This window comes from Mustela erminea, chromosome 19, assembly GCF_009829155.1.
Source record: "Mustela erminea isolate mMusErm1 chromosome 19, mMusErm1.Pri, whole genome shotgun sequence".
NCBI classification, from domain to species: Eukaryota; Metazoa; Chordata; class Mammalia; order Carnivora; family Mustelidae; genus Mustela; species Mustela erminea.
The window spans coordinates 13,122,808-13,146,576 of NC_045632.1; the positions used below are offsets into that span (position 1 = coordinate 13,122,808).

Below are 23,769 nucleotides of genomic sequence, written 5' to 3' on the forward strand. Positions count from 1 at the left end.
TATATATCACTGATGCATCTACAATTCTTTATGCAACATAAAAGTAGGAAAAAAAAACTTTGACTCCTACTATATAAAATTACAGAAAATTAAGTTTTCTATTATAATGGAAAGCAAATCAATGATGACTCGGAGGGCTGGGAAGGCAGGTAGAGAGATTATGAAAAGATACGAGGTAAATATGCAATGACACATGATCACTATCGTGACTGTGATGTTCCAGGTTCCTAAGTATGTCAAAACTTACATTTCCAGTATATACAGTTTATTACATGTAAATTATACCTTAATAAAGCTTTTCAAAAATGATTCAAAATAAAAAATCTGTGCCCAACTCTTTCTGGAAAACAGGTTTTGCAACCCTACATTCACTGCACATTCTTGCTCCGTGGAGGCCAGTTTTGCTCAGTTAAAGCAAATGTAGTGACCAATGAAGGGCTTTCCACCAGCGTCTAAAGGACTGTTGGCTGGGTCACAAAAGCCACATCCCCGGACTACAGATCTCCCTTTTCTCGATCTGTTTTCTGCCTATGCAGCCATGGTCTTGAGGTGAACATCGCTGAGAGGTTACAGGAATCCAAAAAACCTTTCCATTACTTCCAATGACCATGACATAAGCTACACAAGGTAACTACACCTGGAGGTCCACGGACTGGCATGCACACCAGCTCTGCAGTCCCTGGCACAGATGTGTTTGCGGGCACGCTTTTAGAGGAGGCACACTCCATCTGGTTGGCTGTGGCCTCCTCCCCTCCCTATGAAGCCAATGTTATTGCAGCAGTTCAGTTTCCCCTCAACCTTACAGCCATACAACCAATGACCATCACCTACAGAAACCTGGATGTCAGGGCACATGGCTCTTTGCAGGACCTGGGGAAGAGGTTCCCCACAACAGTGCTGACATCCCCCGTGATATCCTCTGTGAACAAAGGAAAAAATTCATGCTGCTCCCAGAAGCACGTGAGGTTCTCACATCTGATCCTCCTCGGCGTGACCTCTGAGACTCCCCAAACTCACAGCATCGTGTCTCAAATGAGGACCAGAAAACCCTGCAGTGTTTCCTAGGAGGCCACGGGCAGTACAAATTTGGCAAAAACTGGTCAGCTATTTCTGCCACTGTCACTGTCCCCTTGAGGTACAGAAAGTTCAAGACCCACCCCAATGAAAGATGTCCACCCCTTCATGCTTGCAGACTTCAAAATGTTTATAAACCACTATACATGGTAAGTAGAACAGCCAAGATCAAAGAGGACTTAAACAGCAAAGACTTGTTATTGCACAAGCCAAAGCAAGAGGGGCTAGCAGTTCTTGAGTTAAGTGACTTGGAAGCTGGAAAAATTAATCACAAAGATCTCAAGAGACCATATCCCTGCAAAGGGTGGTCCTTTTCTGTCAGCTACACTCGTACAGTGTTCTCTAGGACTATGTGGGTCGGGTCCATGCCAGTTAGTCAGAAAAAAGTCAAGGTCCCCCTAAGGACTCAGGTTACTCCTAATTTCCTCCAACAAATGAGAACAGAGGTCAGCTTCCCTGAGCACAGTGGGGTGATGACTGATGCACGTTGTGGAGACTTGCCAGGTGGTAGAAGTACACAGCTTTGGCCACAGACTGGCAGCGACATAATTCTGGAAAGAGCCCTGGGCAGTTTAGAAAATGAAATATAGGCACACGTGCTTCCATGTAACTGAAACTTAAGGGAAATCTCTCTGCTATTGGCACTTGGATGTAGAAGACTGAATTCAGACAAATGGTGCCTCACAAAGGGTTTCCTCTGGTATCATTACACTGAACAAGGAAACTACATTTCCTACCCATCTAAGCCCTTTCGCCGGTGTGAACTCTCCGATGCTGAGAAAGATTAGATTTTCGGCTAAAAGATTTCCCACATTCACTGCAGTCGTAAGGCCTCTCTCCTGTGTGAACTCTCTGATGATAATGTAGGGTGGAACGAGAGGTAAAAGATTTCCCACACTCACTGCACTCAAAAGGCCTTTCTCCTGTGTGAACTCTCCGGTGAATAATGAGGTGAATTCTTTGGGTGAAGGACTTCCCACATTCGCTGCACTTGTGTGGCCTTTCGCCTGTGTGAACTCTGCGATGTCGAATCAGTATGGAGCTATTGGTAAAAGATTTCCCACATTCACTACACTCATAAGGCCTTTCTCCAGTGTGAACTCTCTGATGATAACCGAGGGCAGAGACAGAAGTAAAAGATTTCCCACACTCACTGCACTCATAAGGCCTTTCTCCAGTGTGAACTCTCCGGTGTTTAGAGAGGTATGAATTCTGACTAAAGGATCTCCCACAATCACTACATTCATAAGGCTTTTCTCCAGTGTGAACTCTCTGGTGTTGACTCAACTGGGAACTATCCCTAAAAGATTTCCCACATTCATTGCAGTCAAAAGGCCTTTCTCCTGTGTGAACTCTCTGATGACAACGGAGGGCAGAGGTAGAGGTAAAAGACTTCTCACATTCTCTGCACTCATAAGGCCTTTCTCCAATGTGCACTTTCTGATGATAACGGAGGGCAGAGCCAGATGTAAAGGATTTTCCACACTCACTGCACTCATAAGGCCTTTCTCCTGTGTGCACTCTCTGGTGTATATTGAGGTGATTTCTTTGGGTAAAGGATTTCCCACATTCACTGCACTCATAAGGCCTTTCTCCTGTGTGAACTCTACGGTGTCGAATTAGTATCGGTCCATTGGTAAAAGATTTCCCACATTCGCTACACTCATAAGGTTTTTCTCCAGTGTGAACTCTCTGATGATAACAGAGGGCAGAGCCGGAGGTAAAAGATTTTCCACATTCACTGCATTCATAAGGCCTTTCTCCCGTGTGAACTCTCTGGTGCTGAGAGAGGTAAGATTTGTGGCTAAAAGATTTCCCACATTCACTGCATTCATAAGGCCTCTCTCCTGTGTGAACTCTTCGGTGTATAATGAGATGATTTATTTGGGTAAAAGATTTCCCACAATCATTACACTCATATGGTCTTTCTCCTGTGTGAATTCTCTGATGATAACGGAGGCCAGAGCTAGAGGTAAAAGACTTTCCACATTCACTGCATTTATAAGGTTTTTCTCCAGTGTGAATTCTCTGATGGTAACGGAGCGCAGAGCTAGAAGTAAAAGATTTTCCACATTCACTACATTCATAAGGCCTTTCTCCTGTGTGTACTCTCCAGTGTTCAATGAGATCAGATTTTCGTCTAAAAGATTTCCCACATTCAGTGCACTCATAACTCATTTCTCCAGTATGAACCGTACGTTGTTGAGTAAGGATGGAGCTCTGGCTAAAAGTCTGAGCGCATACACGGCACACGTAACAATTTTCATCAGTTTGACTTCTCTGAGGATGAACGAGGACAAATTTTTGGCTAAAGGATTTCCCACACTTGCTACATTTGCACTGCCTTGGCCCAGCATGAATTCTTCGATGCTGACTGAGGGTTGAGCTTCCCCTAAAGGATTTTCCACAGTCACGACACACATGAAGCCTGTCAGAAGTATGGACTCTCTGATGAATTGCAAGTGAGGATTTGTACCTGAATGTTTTTCCACATTCAGGGCACATGAGACATTGTCTTCCAGTGTGGACACCCTGGTCCTGAACAAGTGTGTGTTTGGGACCAACGGCTTTCTTACATTCTTCCCAGGTGCGATGACTTTTCATGCTCTGAGAAGTTACCCCACGCTCAGTGATTTTATTCTCCCCAGTATGAGTGGTCTGTTGTTGTTGATGCTCTGAGGTGGCTAGGAAGTCCTTCTCAACCTCCTTATATATTAAGGGCTTTCCCGAATCATGGAAATTGCTGCTCTTCACAAGTGAAGCCCTGTCCACACTGCTTCTGATGGGTTTTTCTCCCATGGCTTGCTTCTCATGCTGTTGAAGGTTTGCACTAGGATAAATTTGTTTCACACGTGCCCCATACTTGAAGAGTTTCTGGTTGTTCTGTTTTCCCTGGTGCCCAATCAAGTGGAAAATCTCTCTCAAGACTGAAGAACACATCTCACAGGGGTGGGTCTTCTGGGAAGACCGAGGTTCCTTCGGAGCCCTGGCCTGTGACACACCTACAGAAATGCTCTGTTCAAAGGGTGCCTCCGCAGCCTCTGCTCGACAGGAGCAACCTGAACACAAAGAAACACTTGTGACGTACACTTTATTGGAAGAGAGCAATCCAATTACAAATATACAAATGAAAAGCAAAAATGAGCAGATAACTATTCTAATGTCAAAGTCTTTAAAGTAAAAAATTACCCGACAAAAAAATATCTCTACAAAATGATAAAGAAGTCAATGCATCAAAAAGATATAATATGTACCCAATATCCAAGCACCTAAATATATTAAGCAAATAACAGAAATAGACAGCAATGCAATAACAGTAGAGGACTTCAATAACCTGTTATCAACAATGGACAGATTATCCAGACAGAAAATCAATAAGGAAGTGTTGGAGTTGAACTGCACTTACACCAAATGCACTTAACAGATATATACAGAAGATGCCCTTCAATTGCAACAGAATACATTCTTCTCAAGAACGCCTGGAACATTCTTGAGAACTCTCATATGTTAGGTCATGAAACCTTTTTTTTGTTTTTTTAAGATTCTATCCATTTATTTGAGAGAGTGAGAGCATGAGAGGGGTAAGGGTCAGAGGGAGAAGCAAACTCCCTGCTCAGCCAGGAGCCCAACATGGGGCTCCAGGGTCATGACCCAAGCCAAAGGCAGATGTTTAACTGACTGAGCCATCCAGGCACACACTTTTTTTTTTTTTTTTAAAGATTTTATTTATTTATTTGGGGCACCTGGGTGGCTCAGTCAGGTAAGTATCTGCCTTCAGCTCAGGTCATGATCCCAGGGTCCTGAAATCGAGTCCCACACATCAGGCTCCCTGCTAAGTGGGGAGTCTGCTTCTCCCGCTATCCTTCCCCACTGTTCATGATCTTTCTGCCTCTCTCAGATAAATTAAGATTGTATTTTTTTATTTGAGAGAAAGCAAGCACAGCCAGGGGGAGAGGCAGAGGGAGAAGCAGGTTCCCAGACAAGCAGGGAGCCCAGTGAGAGGCTGGATCCCAAAACCCTGGGATCATGACCTGAGCTGAAGGCAGATGCTTAACCAACTGAGCCACCCAGGCACCCCAAGAAACAATTCTTAACATTTAAGAAGACTAAAATCATATCAAGTATCTTTTCCAACTACATGGCACGAAGCTAGCAATCATTAACAGAAGTAAAGCTGGAAAATATCACAAATACGTGGAATTTAAACAACATTCTTCCAAACAATGGATCAAAGAAGAAATAAAAAAAATCTATGTACACAAATGAAAATAGAAACCCAACACATTAAACCTTACAGATGCAAGAAAATCAGTTATAAGGGGGAAGTTTTACCAATAAATATCTACATTAAGAAAAAAGAAAAATTTGGGGGTGCCTGGGTGGCTCAGTAGGTTAAAGCCTCTGCCTTCGGCTCAGGTCATGATCCCTGGGTCCTGGGATGGAGCCCTGCATATTGGGCTCTCTGCTCAGTAGGGAGCCTGCTTCCCCCTCTCTCTCTGCCCTTCTCTCTGCCTACTTGTGATCTCTGTCTGTCAAATAATTTAAAAATTTAAAAAAAAAATTTTTAATTAAAAAAAAGGAAAAATTTTATTTTTATTTATTTTATTTTTTATTTTTTTTAAATTATCCATGTAGGAATTTTTTTTTTAAGATTTTATTTATTCATTTGACAGACAGAGATCACAAGTAGGCAGAGAGATTTTTATTTATTTTAAAGATTTTATTTATTTATTTCACAGAGATAGGCAGAGAGGCAGGCAGAGAGAGAGAGGGAAGCAGGCTCCCCGCCAAGCAGAAAGCCCGATGTGGGGCTCGATCCCAGGACCCCAGGATCATGACCTAAGCCGAAGGAAGAGGCTTTAACCCACTGAGCCACCCAGGTGCCCCAAAAGACAGTTTCAGAGAACAAGATACCTATCTTCCAACTGCAAATGTAGCAAGAATAATGAAAAATGCCATACCTCAAAGAGAAAACTGTGTTCAAGAATAAGTAAGGGTGCCTGGGTGGCTCAGTGGGTTAAAACCTCTGCCTTCAGCTCAGGTCATGATCCCAGGGTCCTGGGATTGAGCCATACATCGGGCTCTCTGCTCAGCAGGGAGCCTGCTTCCCCCCCTCTCTCTGCCTGCCTCTCTGCCTCTCTGCCTACTTGCGATCTGTCAAGTATAAATAAATAAATCAATCTTTTTTTTTTTTTTTTTTTTTTAAAAAAAAAGAGGGGCACCTGGATGGCTTAGTCGGTTGGGCGTCTGCCTTCGACTTGGGTCATGACCCCAGGGTCCTGGGATCGAGCCCCACATCGGGCTCCCTGCTCTGCAGAAGCCTGCTTCTCCCTCTTCCACTCCCCCTGCTTGTGTTCCCTCTCTCACTGTGTCTCTCTCTGTCAAATAAATAAATAAAATCTTAAAAACTAAAAAAAAAGTAAATAAAAAAATTAAAAAATGACTAAGTGAGTTCATCAGCTTTATAACATCTGAAGCAAGTGAAAAATGTCATGAAGAGAAACAGAAGACAATCAAGGGAGAAGATATTCTCTTTGCCACGCTGACCTCAGGCTGTGACAGTTATGTTGGGCCTCTAAAATTATACCTTCAGAAATTCAGAGAGGGGGCGCCTGGGTGGCTCAGTGGGTTAAGCCACTGCCTTCAGCTCAGGTCATGATCTCAGGGTCCTGGGATCGAGTCCCGCATCAGGCTTTCTGCTCAGCAGGGAGCCTGCTTCCTCCTCTCTCTGCCTGCCTCTCTGCCTACTTGTAATCTCTCTCTGTCAAATAAATAAATAAAAATCTTTAAAAAAAAAAAAAAAAAGAAAAAGAAATTCAGAGAGGCTGGGGCATCTGGGTGGCTCAGTGGGTTAAGCCTCTGCCTTCGACTCAGGTCATGATCCGAAAGTCCTGGGATCGAGCCCCACATCGGGCTCTCTGCTCAGCAGGGAGCCTGCTTCCCTTCCTCTCTCCGCCTGCCTCTCTGCCTACTTGTGATCTGTCAAATAAATAAAAATCTTAAAAAAAAAAAAAAAAGAAATTCAGAGAGGCTATGAAAGGAGAAAAAGGAATTGGTGGCAGAGTCATAGCTACAGATGGACTAAGTGAAGAACTTCCAGAGGAGGCACTTCCTAACCAGTTACCAGCTGGCCTAGTAACTGCAGATGGTCAACAACCACGTGCCATGGTTTACAGGATGTCGTATCAACAGATTTCTGGTGTTCAACAAATTCAGTCTTCATGATCTGAAGAAATAGTGGCATGGGGAGTGGAGAGAAGTGAAAGAGTCTGTACGATTCTGGAAAAAGACATGAGAAGGAAGTGACTGAGGAACAGATGTCCCTTTGAATACTAAACACCTGTAATGTCGCTTCCTGATGCTTGACTAACTGAGGTGTTCTTTTTTTTTTTTTTTTACAATTTTTTTTTTTGAAGAATTTATTTATTTGACAGAGAGAAATCGCAAGTAGGCAGAGAGGCAGGCAGAGAGAGGAGGGAAGCAGGCTCCCCGCTGAGCAGAGAGCCCAATGTGGGGCTCGATCCCAGGACCCTGAGATCATGACCTGAGCCGAAGGCAGAGACTTTAACCCACTGAGCCACCCAGGCACCCTGAGGTGTTAATTCTGACTTGAAAATCTTTTTTATGAATGTTTGAAAGAAAAATTTGGATTTTAAAGGTATTAAAACGGGCACTGGGTGGCTCAGTTGTTAAGTGTCGGCCTTCGGCTCAGGTCATGATCCCAGGACCCTAAGGTCCTGGGATTGAGCCGCCCTGCTCAGCAGGAAGCCTGCTTCTCCCTCTCCCCCTGCTTGTATTCTCTCTCTGTCAAATAAATAAAATAAAATAAATAAAAGAAAGAAAGAAAGGAAGGAAGGAAGGAAGGAAGGAAGGAAGGAGGAAGAAAGAAAGAAAAAAAGAATTAAACTATTTTTGCTTTGTAGTTAAACAACAACAACAACACACTGTTCAACTCACAGAAACAAAGAATAGAATGCCAGGGGCTGGGGGCCACAGGAAACAGGGAGCTACTGTCAGCTACAAACTGATGCAGTTCCGTGAACATAACGCACAGCATGGTGAGTACAGTTAATAATAATGCTGAGCTGCATACTTGAATTTGCTAAGAGAACAGATCTTAAGTATTCTTATACACCCCAAAAAGGTAAAATGCACAGCAACAGATTCGTTAATTAAGCTGTTTGGCGTAATCATGTCATAATGTATATGAATATCAAGTCCTAGCACTAACTACTTTAAATATAAATACACACAATATTACTTGTCAGTTACGCCTCAATAAAGCTGTTTTAAAAAAAGGAAAGAAATCTGAACACTGTAAGTAAAACAGTACAAGACAGTCTTAAAAATACAGTCCATGGTCCAGGTGGGTAAAGACCACGATAATACCTGTAATTCCCAGCATAAGGAAGCACAATGAACTGTCAGATAAAAAAGGAAACAAAACCAGGGACACAAAAGTAACACAGACCTAGAGAGATGACCTGGCCAGGGAGAGGACAAACAAGACACCATCCACTAGCCTCACTGCAAGTCTACTGAACTCCAATTCCTCCTGCGAGGGGTCAGCGCAGACAGCACTGGGTCCATGGGGAGAGCAGAGGGGGCTGCGAAAACCCAGCCCCAGCAAGGACCGAGACTATCCAAGAAACTGCTGAGGCAAGCGGTACCTATGGTCCGCATGCTGGAAAGGACAAAGCACCCTCTGCAGGGGGTAATGCAAAACCCAGTTTACATCGCTGGGAAGGAGGAGGGCCTTACCCAGTGAGGACAGAAGTGTAAAGTTCTCCAGCATCACATCGCAGTACAGCCGTCTCTGAGCCTCATTAAGGAGACGCCATTCCTCCTGGGAGAAGTACACGGCAACATCCTCAAAGGTCAGGCCACCCTGTCAAGAATGGGATGGATAAAACCAAGAACATTCTCCGAGAATTCACACTCCATCTCCTCTACGTCTACCCCACATTTCTCCTCCTCTGGATCTCCCCACGCCAGAGGAGGTACCAGGCCTTAGAGTGACTAAGAAGCTGTTTCTCTCCTCACGATCTGTTCATGCAGCCCTCAGCAACAACAGGCAGGGGGACAGATAAGTGTCATGTAAGCTCTGGGCTGGGCTGCAGGGCCCCATCACTTCTACCAAGCAATTCCCGTACATCTCACAGATTGTACACACAAGAGCTAACCACATGGGCTCATGCTTCACCCTGAGGTTCCCCGTACCAGGGCACTAGGGCGCTCAGCTCATGCTTATTCTCAATGTGCACATCATTCCGAAGACCAAACCTCTCTCACATCTTTGGATCTCTCAAATGCTTTCCCACAGCTCTGCTATCTCTGTGCCCCACACCACAGGGATGTCCCTAGACTCACCCACACACCGGGCACATGGCAGCCAGAGTGTTTGAAAATTTCAAACATGATCTTGTATAGCCCCTGTCCTTTGATGGCTCCCACTGACAAAGAAAGTCCCAAGTGCTGCTTGGAAGGCCTGCCTGGAAGACCCGTGATCTTTGCTTCAGTATTAGTCACCCAGAACCACAAGTCAATTTCAGATACATGTGACCCTCTGATACTTCTGTGCTTCCCTTGCTGTCCCTTAGCAGCAATAACCCTCCTGTCACCATTTAACCTTCATTAAAGGCACGTCAAATCCCCATTGGTCTCCAAGCCAGGCACAGTGACCCTCACAAATGAACAAATTTCCGCAGACCTTGTCCACCAGCAGGACTGAAACACCACAGATGCCATAAAAGCTCACAAGATTCTGGTCAATCTGTACAGTAGTGAGTAAACAGTGGGCCTGGCCTATCATCTTGATTTAATTACTACTCTGCATCCATAGCCATGTCATGTCCACTCATCCCAGGGAAGTCTTGGCTGCCTGCCAGATCATTCTCTCTTCTATACTGCTCCCACTATCAAATTTCTCCCTCAGCGTGCACCCTCTTCTTTCTAACTCACTAGTAGCATTATCACCATGACACCACAACCTGCATAACCTCTCCTATATGTGATCCAAAACTCCCCCTTGGTCCACACAATCAATACCCATCACTTTTGGATGTCTCCATCCTGGACCTCTCCCCAGATTCCAGACCTGTGTGTCCCGCAGACCATCTGATGCTTTTACTCAGTTCTCTTAAACTTCTCAGATTCTTAGTAGGGCCAAAAACCTTAAGATATTCTCGGTGGAAATTAACCTACCACCAACTTCCCCATCCCAGATGATGGACCTTCCATAGCTTCAGCTGCTAAGACCAAAAACCATGAGATATCATCCTGACACCTCCTTTCTCTCCCTCATCTACAACATCCAAAAGTCTACTTGGCCCTTCTTAAAAAATGGCCAAAAGTCCAACCCTTTCTTCAACTTCTACACCCAGCACTCCTATCCATCGATTATAGCCAACTGCCTCCTCCCGGGCTCCCAGTCTCCTTCCTTAACTCCATAATCGGTTCTCCACTGGAGAACAGCAGCCACATGGAGCTTGTTAAACCTGCGCATCACCAACTCTTTCTTCCTATCCAAACTGCCCGCTACTTCACTAACAGATGCCCAAGTTCTCAGGCAGCCCACATTACAGACTTGATTCTTGATCTGCTCTTTGTTCGTAACATAAAGAATGAAGACCTGCTGTAGCCTGTTTCTAACTCCAGCACGCCTCCAAGCATTTACACGAACTGGAATCTGTTCCTGAGATAACCTCCCACACCTGTTTACACTGGCTGACTAAACAAAGAACACCTCCGTGTAACCCTTGGCTTGCATGCGGGACCCTGAACTTGGGGTATCTCGAAGGTCCCAGACCCAAAAGCTGGGAAAATATGTGAGTTTCAGGTTACCACGATCCCATACACTATAGGGGTGGTGTCAGGGCACGCAAGGCACTGGGAGACCCTCTCCCTCCTTCTGTAGGTGCCACAAGTGCCTTTTCAGCCTCCAAAAAACTATGGGAAGAGTAAGGTAAACTGAGTGACCTGTTAACGGACCAACCTCTGTGCCTCAGTGCTCCTCCCACCAGCTCTGCGACCTCAGACAAGAACTCCACTCCCAGGGCTCCCTCGTCGTCATCACCCCCATTCCAGCCCGTGCTCCCTCGCGCAGCTTCTGGAAAGCCGCTAACACCCTAACACAGACTGCATCCCTCTTCTGCTCATGACCCTCCAGGGCCTTAGGAGCGAAGGTACCGCACCGCGGCACGCCAGTCCACGGGTCTCCGCCTCACGCTCTCCGTCCCCTCGTCCCCTGAGGGCAGAATCCTCCCGCCTCAGGACCCCTGCAGCCCCCGCCCCGGCGGCCCCTCAGCCCGGAGCCCGCTCCCGCACGCAGCCAGCCGGCGCTCACACACGCGCCCCCGCCCACCGGCGCCTCCCTGTCCCGGACACCGGGGCCTGGGCCGCAGGGCCGCGAGCAGGCGCCCCGCGCTCGGGCCTTCGGGGTCTGGGTGGGGGAGGGCCCAGGGGACGAGCGCTTACCTGCGCCTGGTCCCTGGGCGCGGCCGCCGCCATCGGACTCAGTGGGTGGAGGGGACCAGCTGTCCCCTGTGGCGTCGCTGAGCAGCGGACCCAAGTCTGTGCGGCGGGACAGCGCCTCCTCCCGCCCGTCCTCTGGTCGCGTCACCACGACCCAGCCCCGGGGTTCCCGAACCTGGGACCCGGTGAAAGAACCAACGAGAACCAGAAATGACCAGGATGAAGAGGGCCGGAAGCCCCGCCTCGAGGCGAAGCGCAGGGCAGATATCCCTCACCTTAGTCCCTCATTGGCTCATGACTGCGGCCTCCCATCGCAGGACGTTCTGGGAAATGTAGTAGCCGCAAAGGGCGCTCACAGCGTTTAGACCAGAGGAACGGTCCAGGTGGCAACCCCGGGATGCTAGTGGTGCTCCTGCGTCCGAGCGGGAGGCGCTTTGCTCGTGGGTAAACGCGGCGGACAGACGTTATTTTAACTCTCTAAAAAGCTCAGCCTGCGCCATGGGGATGAAAATATTTGAGATGTCCGGAAATCCTCTATCAAATGACATCTCATTCCATATATGGGTCGTTCAGACGTAAAAGAGTTCACGCACAGCTGGAAACATTATGGTGTTGTTCTTCATATGTGCATGGCCTGAAGCATTACTCACTTTGGTACTAATGTGCTTGTCAGGAAGAAGAAAAAAGACTGCATACAGGGCCAGAACAGAAGAGCAAGAGAAGGTATGTTAGGCTGCCCTGAAGCGATGCCGGTGGACAACAGGGATCCTTTCCGGTTCCCGCAGAAAACTTCTACATTACCTGTGTCATCAGTGATTTTGACAGATGGAAGCAAAAATCAACAGAAGTGGAAGTAAAATTGGAAGCTCTATACTAAATCCTCTAAATTTTATAAAAAGCTAATTTATGGGGCGCCTGGTGGCTCAGTGGGTTAAGCCTCTGCCTTCAGCTGGGGTCATGATCTCAGGGTCCTGGGATCAAGCCCCGCATCGCATTGTGTTGTCTGCTCAGCAGGAAGCCTGCTTCTCTCTCTCTCTCTCTCTGCCTGCCTTTCTGCGTACTTGTGATCTCTGTCAAATAAATACATTAAATATTTTTTTTAAAAGCTAATTTATAACTGTGTGGCTTTTTAAAAGATTTTATTTTTAGGGGTGCCTCCGCGGCACAGGTCCTCATCACACATTGTACTATAAATGCATCGATCTCCCTTCAGTTCTCTGAATTCCACATGTACCCTTCCAACTCAAGAGTATTCCCAGGTCTTTTTTTCTCCAAATGAAACCTCCCCTCCCCCTTCCAGCTATGCTTTGTTAGTTAGAATTTATCTTTTTTAAAAAGATTTTGGGACGCCTGGGTGGCTCAGTTGGTTAAGCAGCGGCCTTCGGCTCAGGTCATGATCCCAGCGTCCTGGGATCGAGTCCCACATCGGGCTCCTTGCTCGGCAGGGAGCCTGCTTCTCCCTCTGCCTCTGCCTGCCATTCTGACTGCCTGTGCTCGGTTTCTCTCCCTCTCTCTGACAAATAAATTAAAAAAAAAAAAAGATTTTATTTATTTATTTGACATAAAGTTTCAAAAAACTTTATGTATCTGTAGTTCCCCACCAAGCAGGGAATCCAATGTGGGGCTCCACCCCAGAACCCAGTTTTCTTTTCTTTTTAAACATTTTATTTATTTATTTGTCAGAGAGAGAGAGAGAGATCACAAGTAGGCAGAGAGGCAGGGGGAGAGAGAGAGGAGGAAGCAGGCTCCCTGCTGAGCAGAGAGCATGATGCAGGGCTCAATCCCAGGACTCTGAGATTGTGACCTGAGCCGTAGGCAGCAGCCTTAACCCACTGAGCCACCCAGGCACCCATGTGTTGGGTTTTCAACTTATGTCTGTACAAAAGTACTTTGGAGCCACTTGGTAGACCATGACATAAGAACACATAGTGTTAATGAAGAACAACATGAATGCATGTACTGGGATAATACATCTTTCTAGAATCCTGAAAAACAACATCCATGAGTTGTTTTTGGTAGTAGTTTTTCCTTTTTATTGGTACAGTCTATTCGTAGCAATAAAGGAATTTGGCAGGAGTTACAGGACCCAGGAGAGGAAAGAGCAAAATCCAGGCACTTTGGGGACATCATTCTTAGCTCCACCTACCTCAAAATACCAGGGAAAGCTTACTGGTCCAGAAGCCATCTGAGCTGAGACAGGTCCTTCTGGCCCTCTGTGAAAATAAAGGACAAGTTTATGTCCAACATCACCTAGAAAATATTTCCTTCCAAAGTTGCCATGGTCTTAAGGAACTATTTAGAGGGAAGCCCGAAGGAGTTTGGCAAAGAAAAATTGTTTAACCAAATCTCTTAGTAGATATCGTTTCAATTCAGTCTCTTTGAATCTTTTATTTTTTTTTTCTTTTGAAAGAGAGAGTGACAGAAGCAGGAGCAGAGGGGAGGAACAGAGTGGGGGGGGGGGGGGAGAAGGAGGCTCTTCAACAGCAGGAAGCACAATGCAGAGCTTGATCCCAGGAGCCTGGGATCATGATGAGTCAAAAGCAGATGCCCAGCCAAGCCACCCAGGTGCCCCTCTTTGAATCTCTTAAAATAACTTGATGCTGGCTGTACCTGGTTGACTCAGTTGGAAGAGCATGCGACTCTTGACTTTGGGGTCATGACTTCAAGCCCCATGTTGGGTGTAGAGATTACGTAAATAAAACGAAAACACAAACTTTTCATATTGAATCCCCCCCTTTTTAAAGATTTTATATGCTCATCTGAGAGAGAGACCATGAGCAGGTGGGAGGGACAGAGGGAGAAAGAGAAGCAGGCTCCCCTCTGAGCAAGTAGCCCATCTCCTGGCTTGATCCCAGGATTCCAGGATCCTAACCTGAGCCCAAGGCAGATGCCCAACCAACCGAGCCACCCAGGTGTCCCTGTGTTGGATACTTTGAAGCGATTACACTTCACTCTTCCATCCAGTACATCTCCTGCTTCTCCTGCTTCTACCACTTCTCATTCATACATTTACAATCTTTTTTTTTTTTTTAACAACTCAACTTTTTAAGAGTGTTTTCTCTTTTTCTGTTATCTCAATTCCTATGTAATTCTCTATGTAATGTGTGTCAAACATTATTCTTGTAAATGAGTAGTAGTAATATCTGGCAAAGAACCTGCTTCAATTAAGCTGATGTTATAGTCAAGAAAGATAAACTTCAGGCAAAACAAATAATAGATAAAATATGTAATATATTTTCAGATGACAAAGGCACAGACAGGAATTCCACAGATGGAATTCTGTCTCTAGACTGTCTTCAGATAAGGCCTGAACATCCACTATCCCCTCAATCTCCAGATTGCCAGTTTCCCCTAAAAGATCTTGGACTTTCCAGCCTCCACATTTTTGCAAGCCAGTTCCTTTAAAATGTCTCTCCCTCTCTCATGTCTCTATTAAGCCAGTATTATCAAGGGAAAGAATGAATATAAAATTTCTCTGTGTTGCTCTGGAGAACCCCGATTAGTCTTTGAAAACTTCCCATGATCAGTACAAAACTGTATGCCCCATGTGCTTTCTTATTGGTCCTGGGCAGCAGGTCGCACTTTATTTCATCAGTAATTTTGTATCGATGACAAATTTCTGTGATCAGTACAAAGAAAGTGTTGCTGAAGCCAAGTTCAGCATTACTCAAGAGACAAGTTTTGATTGGAAAGGAATGTGTTTTACTCAGGAGACTGGCACCCTCGGCAGAAGGTAGACTTTTGTCCAAAAGCCAATTCTGAGGTTTTAGCCCAGCCCAGGGTTTTTTAAAAGAGGCTTAGAGTAGTTATTCAGCAAAGGGAGTGCTGTGAGCTGCAACATTTGTCACAGGCAGACTTGATGGTGCCAGTTAGCTCAGTGCTTGGGAGTTGTGGCAGGGGTGGGGGGAGCTCTTGCTTCATGATGTGCAGGAGCACCCTGTTCTTTCTGCAAAGGAAGGCAAGTTCTACAGATACACTAAGGGAGTAAAATCATTTCTGTGACCTTTTGCTAAAAAAACCTGGCCAGGCTAATCAGAAAGCCGATGTGGCTTCATACAGACCTGCTGGCCTCTGTGGCCTGGGAAAGTTCTGGTTCTTCACTCCTCAAGGCTAGTGGTCTGCAAATCTCGAAGTAAATTAGTTCTGTTACAGATGGAGGGCCTCACGTCAGCAAGTAAGGAGTATGTCAACTTGAAGAAACTTAACCCTTTAATACCAGCTGGAGTGCTGCTACAAATGTGTTTCTCACTTAGAATAATAAACACCCTCATTTGAGGGGGACCTGGGTGGCTCAGTCGGTTAAGTTTCTGACTCTTCATTTTGGATCAGGTTATTATCTCAGGGTCTTGAGATCAAGCCCCATGCTGGGCTCTATGCTCAGGAGGGAGTCTGTGTGATTCTCTTTCCCTCTCCCTCTGCCCACTCCCTCACCTCTTTCAAATATATAAATCTTTTTTTAAAAAAATAAACACCTTGGGGGCACCTGGGTCGCTCAGTGGGTTAAAGCCTCTGCCTTCGGCTCAGGTCATGATCCCAGGGTCCTGGGATAGAGCCCCACATCAGCCCCTACTGAGCAGAGAGCCTGCTTCCCCCCTTCTCTCTCTGCCTGCCTTTCTGCCTGTGATCTCTGTCAAATAAAGAAATAAAAATCTTTAAAAACAAACAAACAGGAGCATCTGGGTGGGTCAGTGGGTTAAGCCTCTGCCTTCGGCTCAGGTCATGATCCCAGGGTCCTGGGATCAAGCCCCGCGTCGGGCTCTCTGCTCCACGGGGGGCCTGCTTCTCCCTCTCTCTCCACCTGCCTCTCTGCCTGCTTGTGATCGCTGTCAAATAAATAAAATCGTTTAAAACAAAACAAAACAAAACAAAACAAAAAAACACCTCATTTGATAAAAGAAAGAATGAGTGAAAGATTGCCAAGCTTAGAGGGGAGGAATAATGAAGATGAAGGAATAATGGTGTTAAGGTCTAAGTGTCTCCCTGGTACTATGAAAGTGCCTTGGTGGTCCCCAAACATCAGCATCAGCTCCACATTTGTTAGGCTTTCTAAAGTAACTGCCCAACTCGTTCTTTGAGCAGTGACAACTTGGGTCTGATCTGACCTCCACAATTTAAAACGCGGAGCTGTGACATGGGGATTCTTCCATCACTCTCACTGAAAATAAGATGTGCCAATTGAGTCCCTTAATGTCCTTCCACAGAAACTGTGTGATAAAAGACGGGAAACAGGCTTGATTTTTTTCACAAATGACTGCAGTTTTTAATAGAGTTGAGACATGTAACCACAACTGGTCCAGGAATCAAAGATCTTTTGTGATCTCTATGATTTATCCAAATTTTGTGGTGCTGACTCCCATTTTTTTTTTTTAAAAGATTTATTTGAGAGAGAGCAGAGAGAGAAAGAGCACATGAACATGAGTGGGGGAAGGGGCACAGGGAAAGGCAGACTCCCCACTCAGTAGGGAGGCCAACATGGGGCTCAGTCCAAGGACCCCAAGATCATGACCTGAGCTGAAGGCAGCCCCTTAATCCACTGAGCCACCAAGGTGCCCCCTAACTCCCATTTAAATGATATATCTGAGTAATTAAATTCATTTTGAATTCCTCTTTAACTCCCTATAATTTTTTATCGTTTGTACGTTAATTTCTCACACACACACACACACAGAGTGTATCATTTTCCTTATTTTTTCAATATGTAGAAAATATTTTTTAGAAAATTTTGAGATTTATGTGCATATACATACAATAAATGGTATTTCCTCTTTCTCCTGTTTCCACTGCCCATCCCCTATAATGCAAGAGTTAAGTTCTGTCATCATTTGTTGGGCATGCCTCCAGAAATATTTTTTTTTTAAGATTTTATTTATTTATTTGACAGAGATCACAAGTAGGCAGAGAGGCAGGCAGAGAGAGAGAGGAGGAAGCAGGCTCCCTGCTGAGCAGAGAGCCCGATGCGGGACTCAATCCCAGGACCCTGAGACCACGACCCGAGCTGAAGGCAGCGGCTTAACCCACTGAGCCACCCAGGCGCCCCAGAAATATTTTTTGTTAGCATATAATCACAGTAACGAATCTGAAATTTACCAAATGTCTGATGCTCCCTAAGTCTAGTTCCAATTGATAGCTGTTACTCAATAGTTTATTGACTATTAATCTAAACAAGTAAGATACTATTATGGATTTGAAGTAAGTGATGCTATGATGAATCCTAATTTGAATTCTCTGACAGCATCTAAATTTTAAGTGGTAAAATTTTAGGTGGTTTAGGTGCTGTTAACTTAAATGTGCTAATGAAACTATGTTGTTTGTTTTTTAACATAACCATGACAGATACCTCACCAAACATGATATATGGATGGCAAACAAGCATATGAAAAGATGCTCAACATCATTTGATATTAGGAATTTCAAAATAAAATAATGAGATATCACTACATACCTATAAGATGTGGCCAAAATCCAGAATACTGATATGACAAAGCTGGAAAGGATATAGAGCAACAGAAACTCTCATTCATTGCTGGTAGGAATGCAAAATGGTACAGCCACTTTGGATGACAGTTTGGTGGTTTCCTACAAAACAATCATATTCTTATCATACAATCTAGCATTGTGCCCCTTGGTATTTACTTAAGGCGTTAAAACCTAACAACAGATATTTATTTATAGCTCCTGTATTCATAATTCCCAAAACTAGGAAGCAACCAAGATGTCCTTCAATAGGTAAATGGATAAGCAAACTATGGTCCATCCAGATAATGGGATATTATTTGATAAGAAGTTATCAAACCATGAAAAGGCATGGAGGAAACCTGAATGCATATTACTAAGCAAAAGAAGTCAATCCTAAAAGAGTATATACTTTATGACTACAAGTATAGGCCATTCTGGGAAAGGTAGAACTACAGTAAAAAAGACAGTAAAATGATCGGTGTTTGCTAGGAGCTGGGGTCGGGAGAGAGCTGAATGGGCAGAGCACAGATGTGGGGGGCAGTGAAACTAAGTATGATACTGTGATGGTGGATACAGCGGACTACACACTAGCCAAAACCCACAGAATGCCCCAAACCAGGAGCGAACCCCAATGTTAACTGTGGACTTTGGGTGACGTGTCAGTGCAGATTTGTTGGATTTTTTTTTTAAAAAGATTTTATTTATTTGACAGACAGAGATCACAAGTAGGCAGAGAGGCAGGCAGAGAGAGAGGAGGAAACAGGCTCCCTGCTGAGCAGAGAGCCCGATGTGGGGCTCGATCCCAGGACCCTGGAATCATGACCCGAGCCGAAGGCAGAGGCGTTAACCCACTGAGCCACCCAGGTGCCCCCAGATTTGTTGATTTTAACAAAATACACCACTAATGTAGGATGTAGAGAGGAGGGGGGTTTCTGTTTATGTTGAGGGGAAGGGGTATATGGAAACCTCTGTAACTTCCACGCAACTTTGCTGTGAATCTAAAACTGCCCTTACAAAATAAAGTCTGATGTAAAAAATTATAATCTGGACTTGATGACCTACTTAACAAAGTAAAAAAATGATCATAAACACAAAATAATGGCCAGCTTAGTTGGGTCTTCTCTTCTTCAGCATGCAAGCCCTACCTACATGGCTGACTTTACTTCTTCTACTGCCCTCTCCTCCCGATGGGGATGGCATGTAAATTATTGATCCTTGCTTAGGAAAAATGATGAGAAAAATGATGAGAGTAATAGAGACTTCCATGTAACACTCTCTTAAAATTGAAGGCTAAACAATGCAACATAAAGAATGGTGCCCTCCGGTTCCTGGGTGGCTCAGTTGGTTGGGCGACTGCCTTCAGCTCAGGTCATGATCCTGGAGTCCTGGGATTGAGTTCCGCATTGGGCTCACGGCTCCATGGGGAGTCTGCTTCTCCCTCTGACCTCCCCTCTCATGCTTTCTCATTCTGTCTGTCTGTCTCTCTCTCAAATAAATAAAATATTTTTTTTAAATGGTGCCCTAGAAAATAAAAGAATCATTTTAGCAAATAGAGGAAAAATATTGATCTGAATTTGTTAATTATTGAAATAATGACTTTTCAGTAACTTCAAATTTTCAGACAACTACAAAAGAGAGTTTAATAAACGAATCATGTGGACCCATAACAGAGCTTCACAGGACCTACCCACTGCCAAACTCATTTCATGTATAAACCCACCCAAGTTGCCTCCAAAGCCAATCCATGTTAAGGATAATTTAAGAAGCCATATAATTGTGCCTCTAAACACTTCCATGAATGTTCATGAAATATTTTTTATAAAATAGTATTTTATTTAACATACAGTATTCTGGGACGCCTGGGTGGCTCAGTTGGTTGGACGACTGCCTTCGGCTCAGGTCATGATCCCGGAGTCCTGGGATCAAGTCCCGCATCGGACTCCCAGCTCTATGGGGAGTCTGCTTCTCTCTCTGACCTTCTCCTCATTCATGCTCTCTCTCACTGTCTCTCTCTCAAGTAAATAAATAAAATCTTAAAAAAAAAATACAGTATTCTTATCACATATAAATTATAGCTGCTTAAAATCATCAAATACCAAATCAGTACTCAAATTCTGATATGCTGATTAAATATTCAGAGTTGTTCATTGGAATCAGCATTCAAATATTTTTCTGACCATTACATCATATTTATATTCTCTAGACTTTATTCTATTCTATTATACAGATATCCTGTTCCTTTTATCTTACTACATTTTATGAAGATTCATATATCTTACAGAATTTCACATATATTAATTTGGCTTACTGCTTCCTCGTAATATAATCCTCAATGCCCCATTGTTCCTTTGGACAGTCCCTTAATCAATGGGTGGGATCAAAATTAGATTTGGTATTTGGGTAAAATTACTCATATGGAGCCATTGTTACTTTTTTTTCTTTTCTTTTTTCTTTTTTAAGATTTTATTTATTTATTTGACAGACAAAGATCACAAGTAGGCAGACAGGCAGGCAGAGAGAGAGAGGAGAAAGCAGGTTCTCCAAGGAGCAGAGAGCTTGATGTGGGGCTCGATCCCAGGACCCTGGGATCATGACCTGAGCGGAAGGCAGCAGCTTTAACCCACTGAGCCACCCAGGCACCCCCTGCTACTTTTTTCTATAGGACATTCCAAAAAAACACAGTATCTCCTTATCTCTCTTTTTGTCAAGTTAACATCAATATATTCAGTAGGTTCTTGGAGTATCAGCCAATCAACCCATAATGACACTGAAGAGAAACAACAAAAAAATAAATTTCCTTCTATTCTGAGAAAAATAAAGCTACCTGTACAAAATACTGTGACACCTTCTTCCTCTTCTTCTTTTTCACCCAACAGTATGTTCTGAGTCGCAGCCATTGAGCGAACTTCCTCATCGCCTCCACACTGCCTAGCGCTCTGCCTTGGCGTGCTTCGTGGTTTAGTCAGTCTTCGACTGACAGACACCAGATAGGCTTCAATCTTTGTGTTATTATAAAAAAAAAAAAACTCCAAAAAATAAATTCATGTGTACGAAAGACCTGATGTTAATGTTTCTATTAAATTGAGTTGAAAAAGTGGGTTATGTGAAAAATCACATGAGTGTAATAATAAGCCAATTTTATTTTATTTAATCAATGTCATTTATATATATACATATTTCAAGTAAGCTGTACACCAACTTGGGGCTCAAATTCATGACCCTGAGACCGAGAGTTCCATGCTCCACTGGCTGAGCCAGCCAAGTGCCCCAAGCCAATTTTATTTTAAAGTTTGCATATTTCTCTGATTTAAGAAAAATCAATGCCCCCCCATGTCCTCTAAATTGATGTAATTGTTTGACTTAAATTTGGATGTTATCTTTCTCAACCATACTGCATCTGGGATCCTTGGAAACACTTTATTCATTTATTTTTATAATTTTACTTTGCTAACTGAATAGAAGGGGCTATTCCGTAGAGCTTCTCTCTGATGAGATTTGTCAGCGAATGGCAGCTTCTGAATGGAATTTATTTTCTGGAATGATGTTGGATATTAACTTGTCTTTATTTTCACAGAAAGGGCAGAAGGTTTTTCTTAGCATTACCTGCTTTCTGAGTGGTTTTCAGAACCTTAAGCTTTGCCACAATACTTTGCAGTGGATGGAACTTAGAATGATGTTCCCACAGAGTCACTGGCTTCTGTGGTTTCCTCTCATGCATCCTGCATCTCCCTTAAACAAATTTACGGCTATATAAGCAAATGTCTCCAAAATAAACAACAACAACAAAAAACTACTGAAAAAATACACAGTACAGGGGCGCCTGGGTGGCTCAGTGGGTTAAAGCCTCTACCTTCGGCTCAGGTCATGATTTCAGGGTCCTGGGATCAAGCCCCGCATTAGGCTCCCTGCTCAGTGGGAAGCTGGCTTCCCTCTCTCTCTGTGGCCTCTCTTGCCTACTTGTGATCTCCGTCAAATAAATAAATAAAATCTTTTAAAAAATTACATAGTACAGTTCACTGGATATTCCAGAGGTATTATCTCACTGCATGTACGCATGCTGTCGTCCACTGACATTAGGTGCTCTGGTCTCATCTACCAAGTGGCACCACATCCTTGTTCTGTTCAAGCACAAGCAGCAAATCCAACACATTCATAGTCATGGCCTTTCCCCCAGACCTTTCTGTGAAACCAAAGCCCCAAGCTCCATTCTCATCTTTTTTTTTTCTTTTTAAGATTTTATTTATTTTTTTGACAGACAGAGATCACAAGTAGGCAGAGAGGCAGGCAGAGAGAAATGAAGAAGCAGGCTCCCTAAGCAGAGAGCCCGATGCGAGAATAGATCCCAGGACCCTGGGACCATGACCTGAGCCGAAGGCAGAAGCTTTAACCCACTGAGCCACCCAGGAGCCCTCCATTCTCATCTTGACGGGACAAAAGCCAATTTCATCCTGATGAGTATGTTGGTGTCCTTTTACTTTCTTCCATTTTGTCTTTTTGAAGAACCCTATTATGAACCATCAATATGGTCTGATGGACACCTCTACACCGGTCTCTTCAGGCTCCCTGGCATTCATCCCTTCATCTCCTTGACGGTGACATGTGGGTCTCTCAGTTCTGCTTCACCTGCTGGGCAAGAAAAACAAATGTTCCAAGTACAGTCTCTAAGGTTTTAGTTCCCTCTAGAACATCCTGCTATTTATTTAATCAACCTTACACATTTGCAGGCTCACATTTCACATCATTTAGTCTTCTAGGATATTTTGATTCAAAATTCAGTAACAGTGATAGGAAATCTGCTCCTCCTGCTTATAGTGTGGACAGCTATAAGCTCTATCTTGAAAGGTCACACTGCCCTGCTATGATGATGACGCATGAAACCACAGTCTACTTCTGAGGAGCCACAGTCCCTTTCTCCACACATCTACCCTATAACCATCTATCTCCCACGCCTCCCAACTTAGAGGAGACATCAAGCCCTGGTACTATCAGTGCTGTTGTTACCTCTTGGTCCCCCTGACCACTGGGTTCAACCACCAGCAACAGACAGGTGGACAAATGCCTATGTAAGCTGTGGGGCCAGTGACCGGGATCCACCACCTCCTGACAAGTGACTCCCCTGGTAGGGTCGTTGCCTTGTGATTATCAACGCAGGGCCCTGGGGTCATCTGACAAAGCTCCCTCTCCAAGCACACACCATTCTTTGGACTGCACATCCCTCCGTCTCCACATTCCACAGCTCCGTGACCATGGCTGCCACCACCTCACTGCCCCGCTCCTCACGCATCTGCCTGACCTACCCAGATGTTACCGCCTCTTCTTAGTCCCACTCTTAGATTATGGTAATGGCCAAACACACAACCTGAGACTGGACAGATGAGCCTGACAGCACTTTATTTATCCCATAAATTCACATCTCTGAGAACAGGATACCACTCACCATATAAAGGCCCACATGGGAGCTGCATCTAAAAAAGAGTGAACGAACCGGGGCTGTGAGATGTTATCCTTGTAGAATGAAAAGGTTGAGAGCACTCTGAATCCCACAGGAGGATGGGACTGGCTTGTTTAAGCCTGTGGGCTGGTAGGGACTGAACCTGCTACAAAGAGATAAGCGGGAACTGCGCCACGTTCCCTTTGTGGAAAGGGTTGTTGGGCTAGAAGTTATTATCCCACGAAGCAGTGTGGGGAGGAGAACTTGAACTCGGGCCATTTGAGCACTTGGTCTCATCAAACATCAAGAAAGTGCATTATATAGGGTTTAGGCCT

At 44.5% G+C, this 23,769-nt stretch overlaps 2 protein-coding genes across 2 annotated transcripts in view; both read right to left on the reverse strand.

The window, feature by feature from the left end:
• The window catches only part of LOC116579346 (zinc finger protein 418-like), a 46,038-nt gene extending 37,115 nt beyond the window's left edge, over window positions 1-8,923 (reverse strand). Inside the window, exon 1 of the mRNA XM_032324586.1 lies at window positions 8,836-8,923. The gene's annotated coding sequence lies outside the window, so the exon portion shown is untranslated. The remainder of the gene's footprint in view (window positions 1-8,835) is intronic.
• Window positions 21-11,816, reverse strand: LOC116579351 (zinc finger protein 345-like). Its single transcript, XM_032324598.1, has 3 exons — window positions 11,551-11,816; window positions 8,836-8,962; window positions 21-4,133 (listed from the first exon to the last, which is right to left on the reverse strand). The coding sequence occupies exons 1-3, from the start codon at window positions 11,581-11,583 to the stop codon at window positions 1,816-1,818; spliced, it is 2,478 nt and encodes an 825-aa protein (XP_032180489.1). The 5' UTR covers window positions 11,584-11,816; the 3' UTR covers window positions 21-1,815.
• Window positions 11,817-23,769: the final 11,953 nt, after the last annotated feature.

What these genes read in the sequence shown, in the direction of transcription:
- LOC116579351 (XM_032324598.1), bottom strand. Translation starts at nt 11,583, where the DNA reads ATGGCGGCGGCCGCGCCCAGGGACCAGGCGCAG. An exon ending in CGCCCAGGGACCAGGCGCAG is followed by an intron (nt 8,963 to 11,550) that starts GTAAGCGCTCGT and finishes CATTCTTGACAG; the next exon opens with GGTGGCCTGACCTTTGAGGA. An exon ending in TACACTTCTGTCCTCACTGG is followed by an intron (nt 4,134 to 8,835) that starts GTAAGGCCCTCC and finishes CTTTGTGTTCAG; the next exon opens with GTTGCTCCTGTCGAGCAGAG.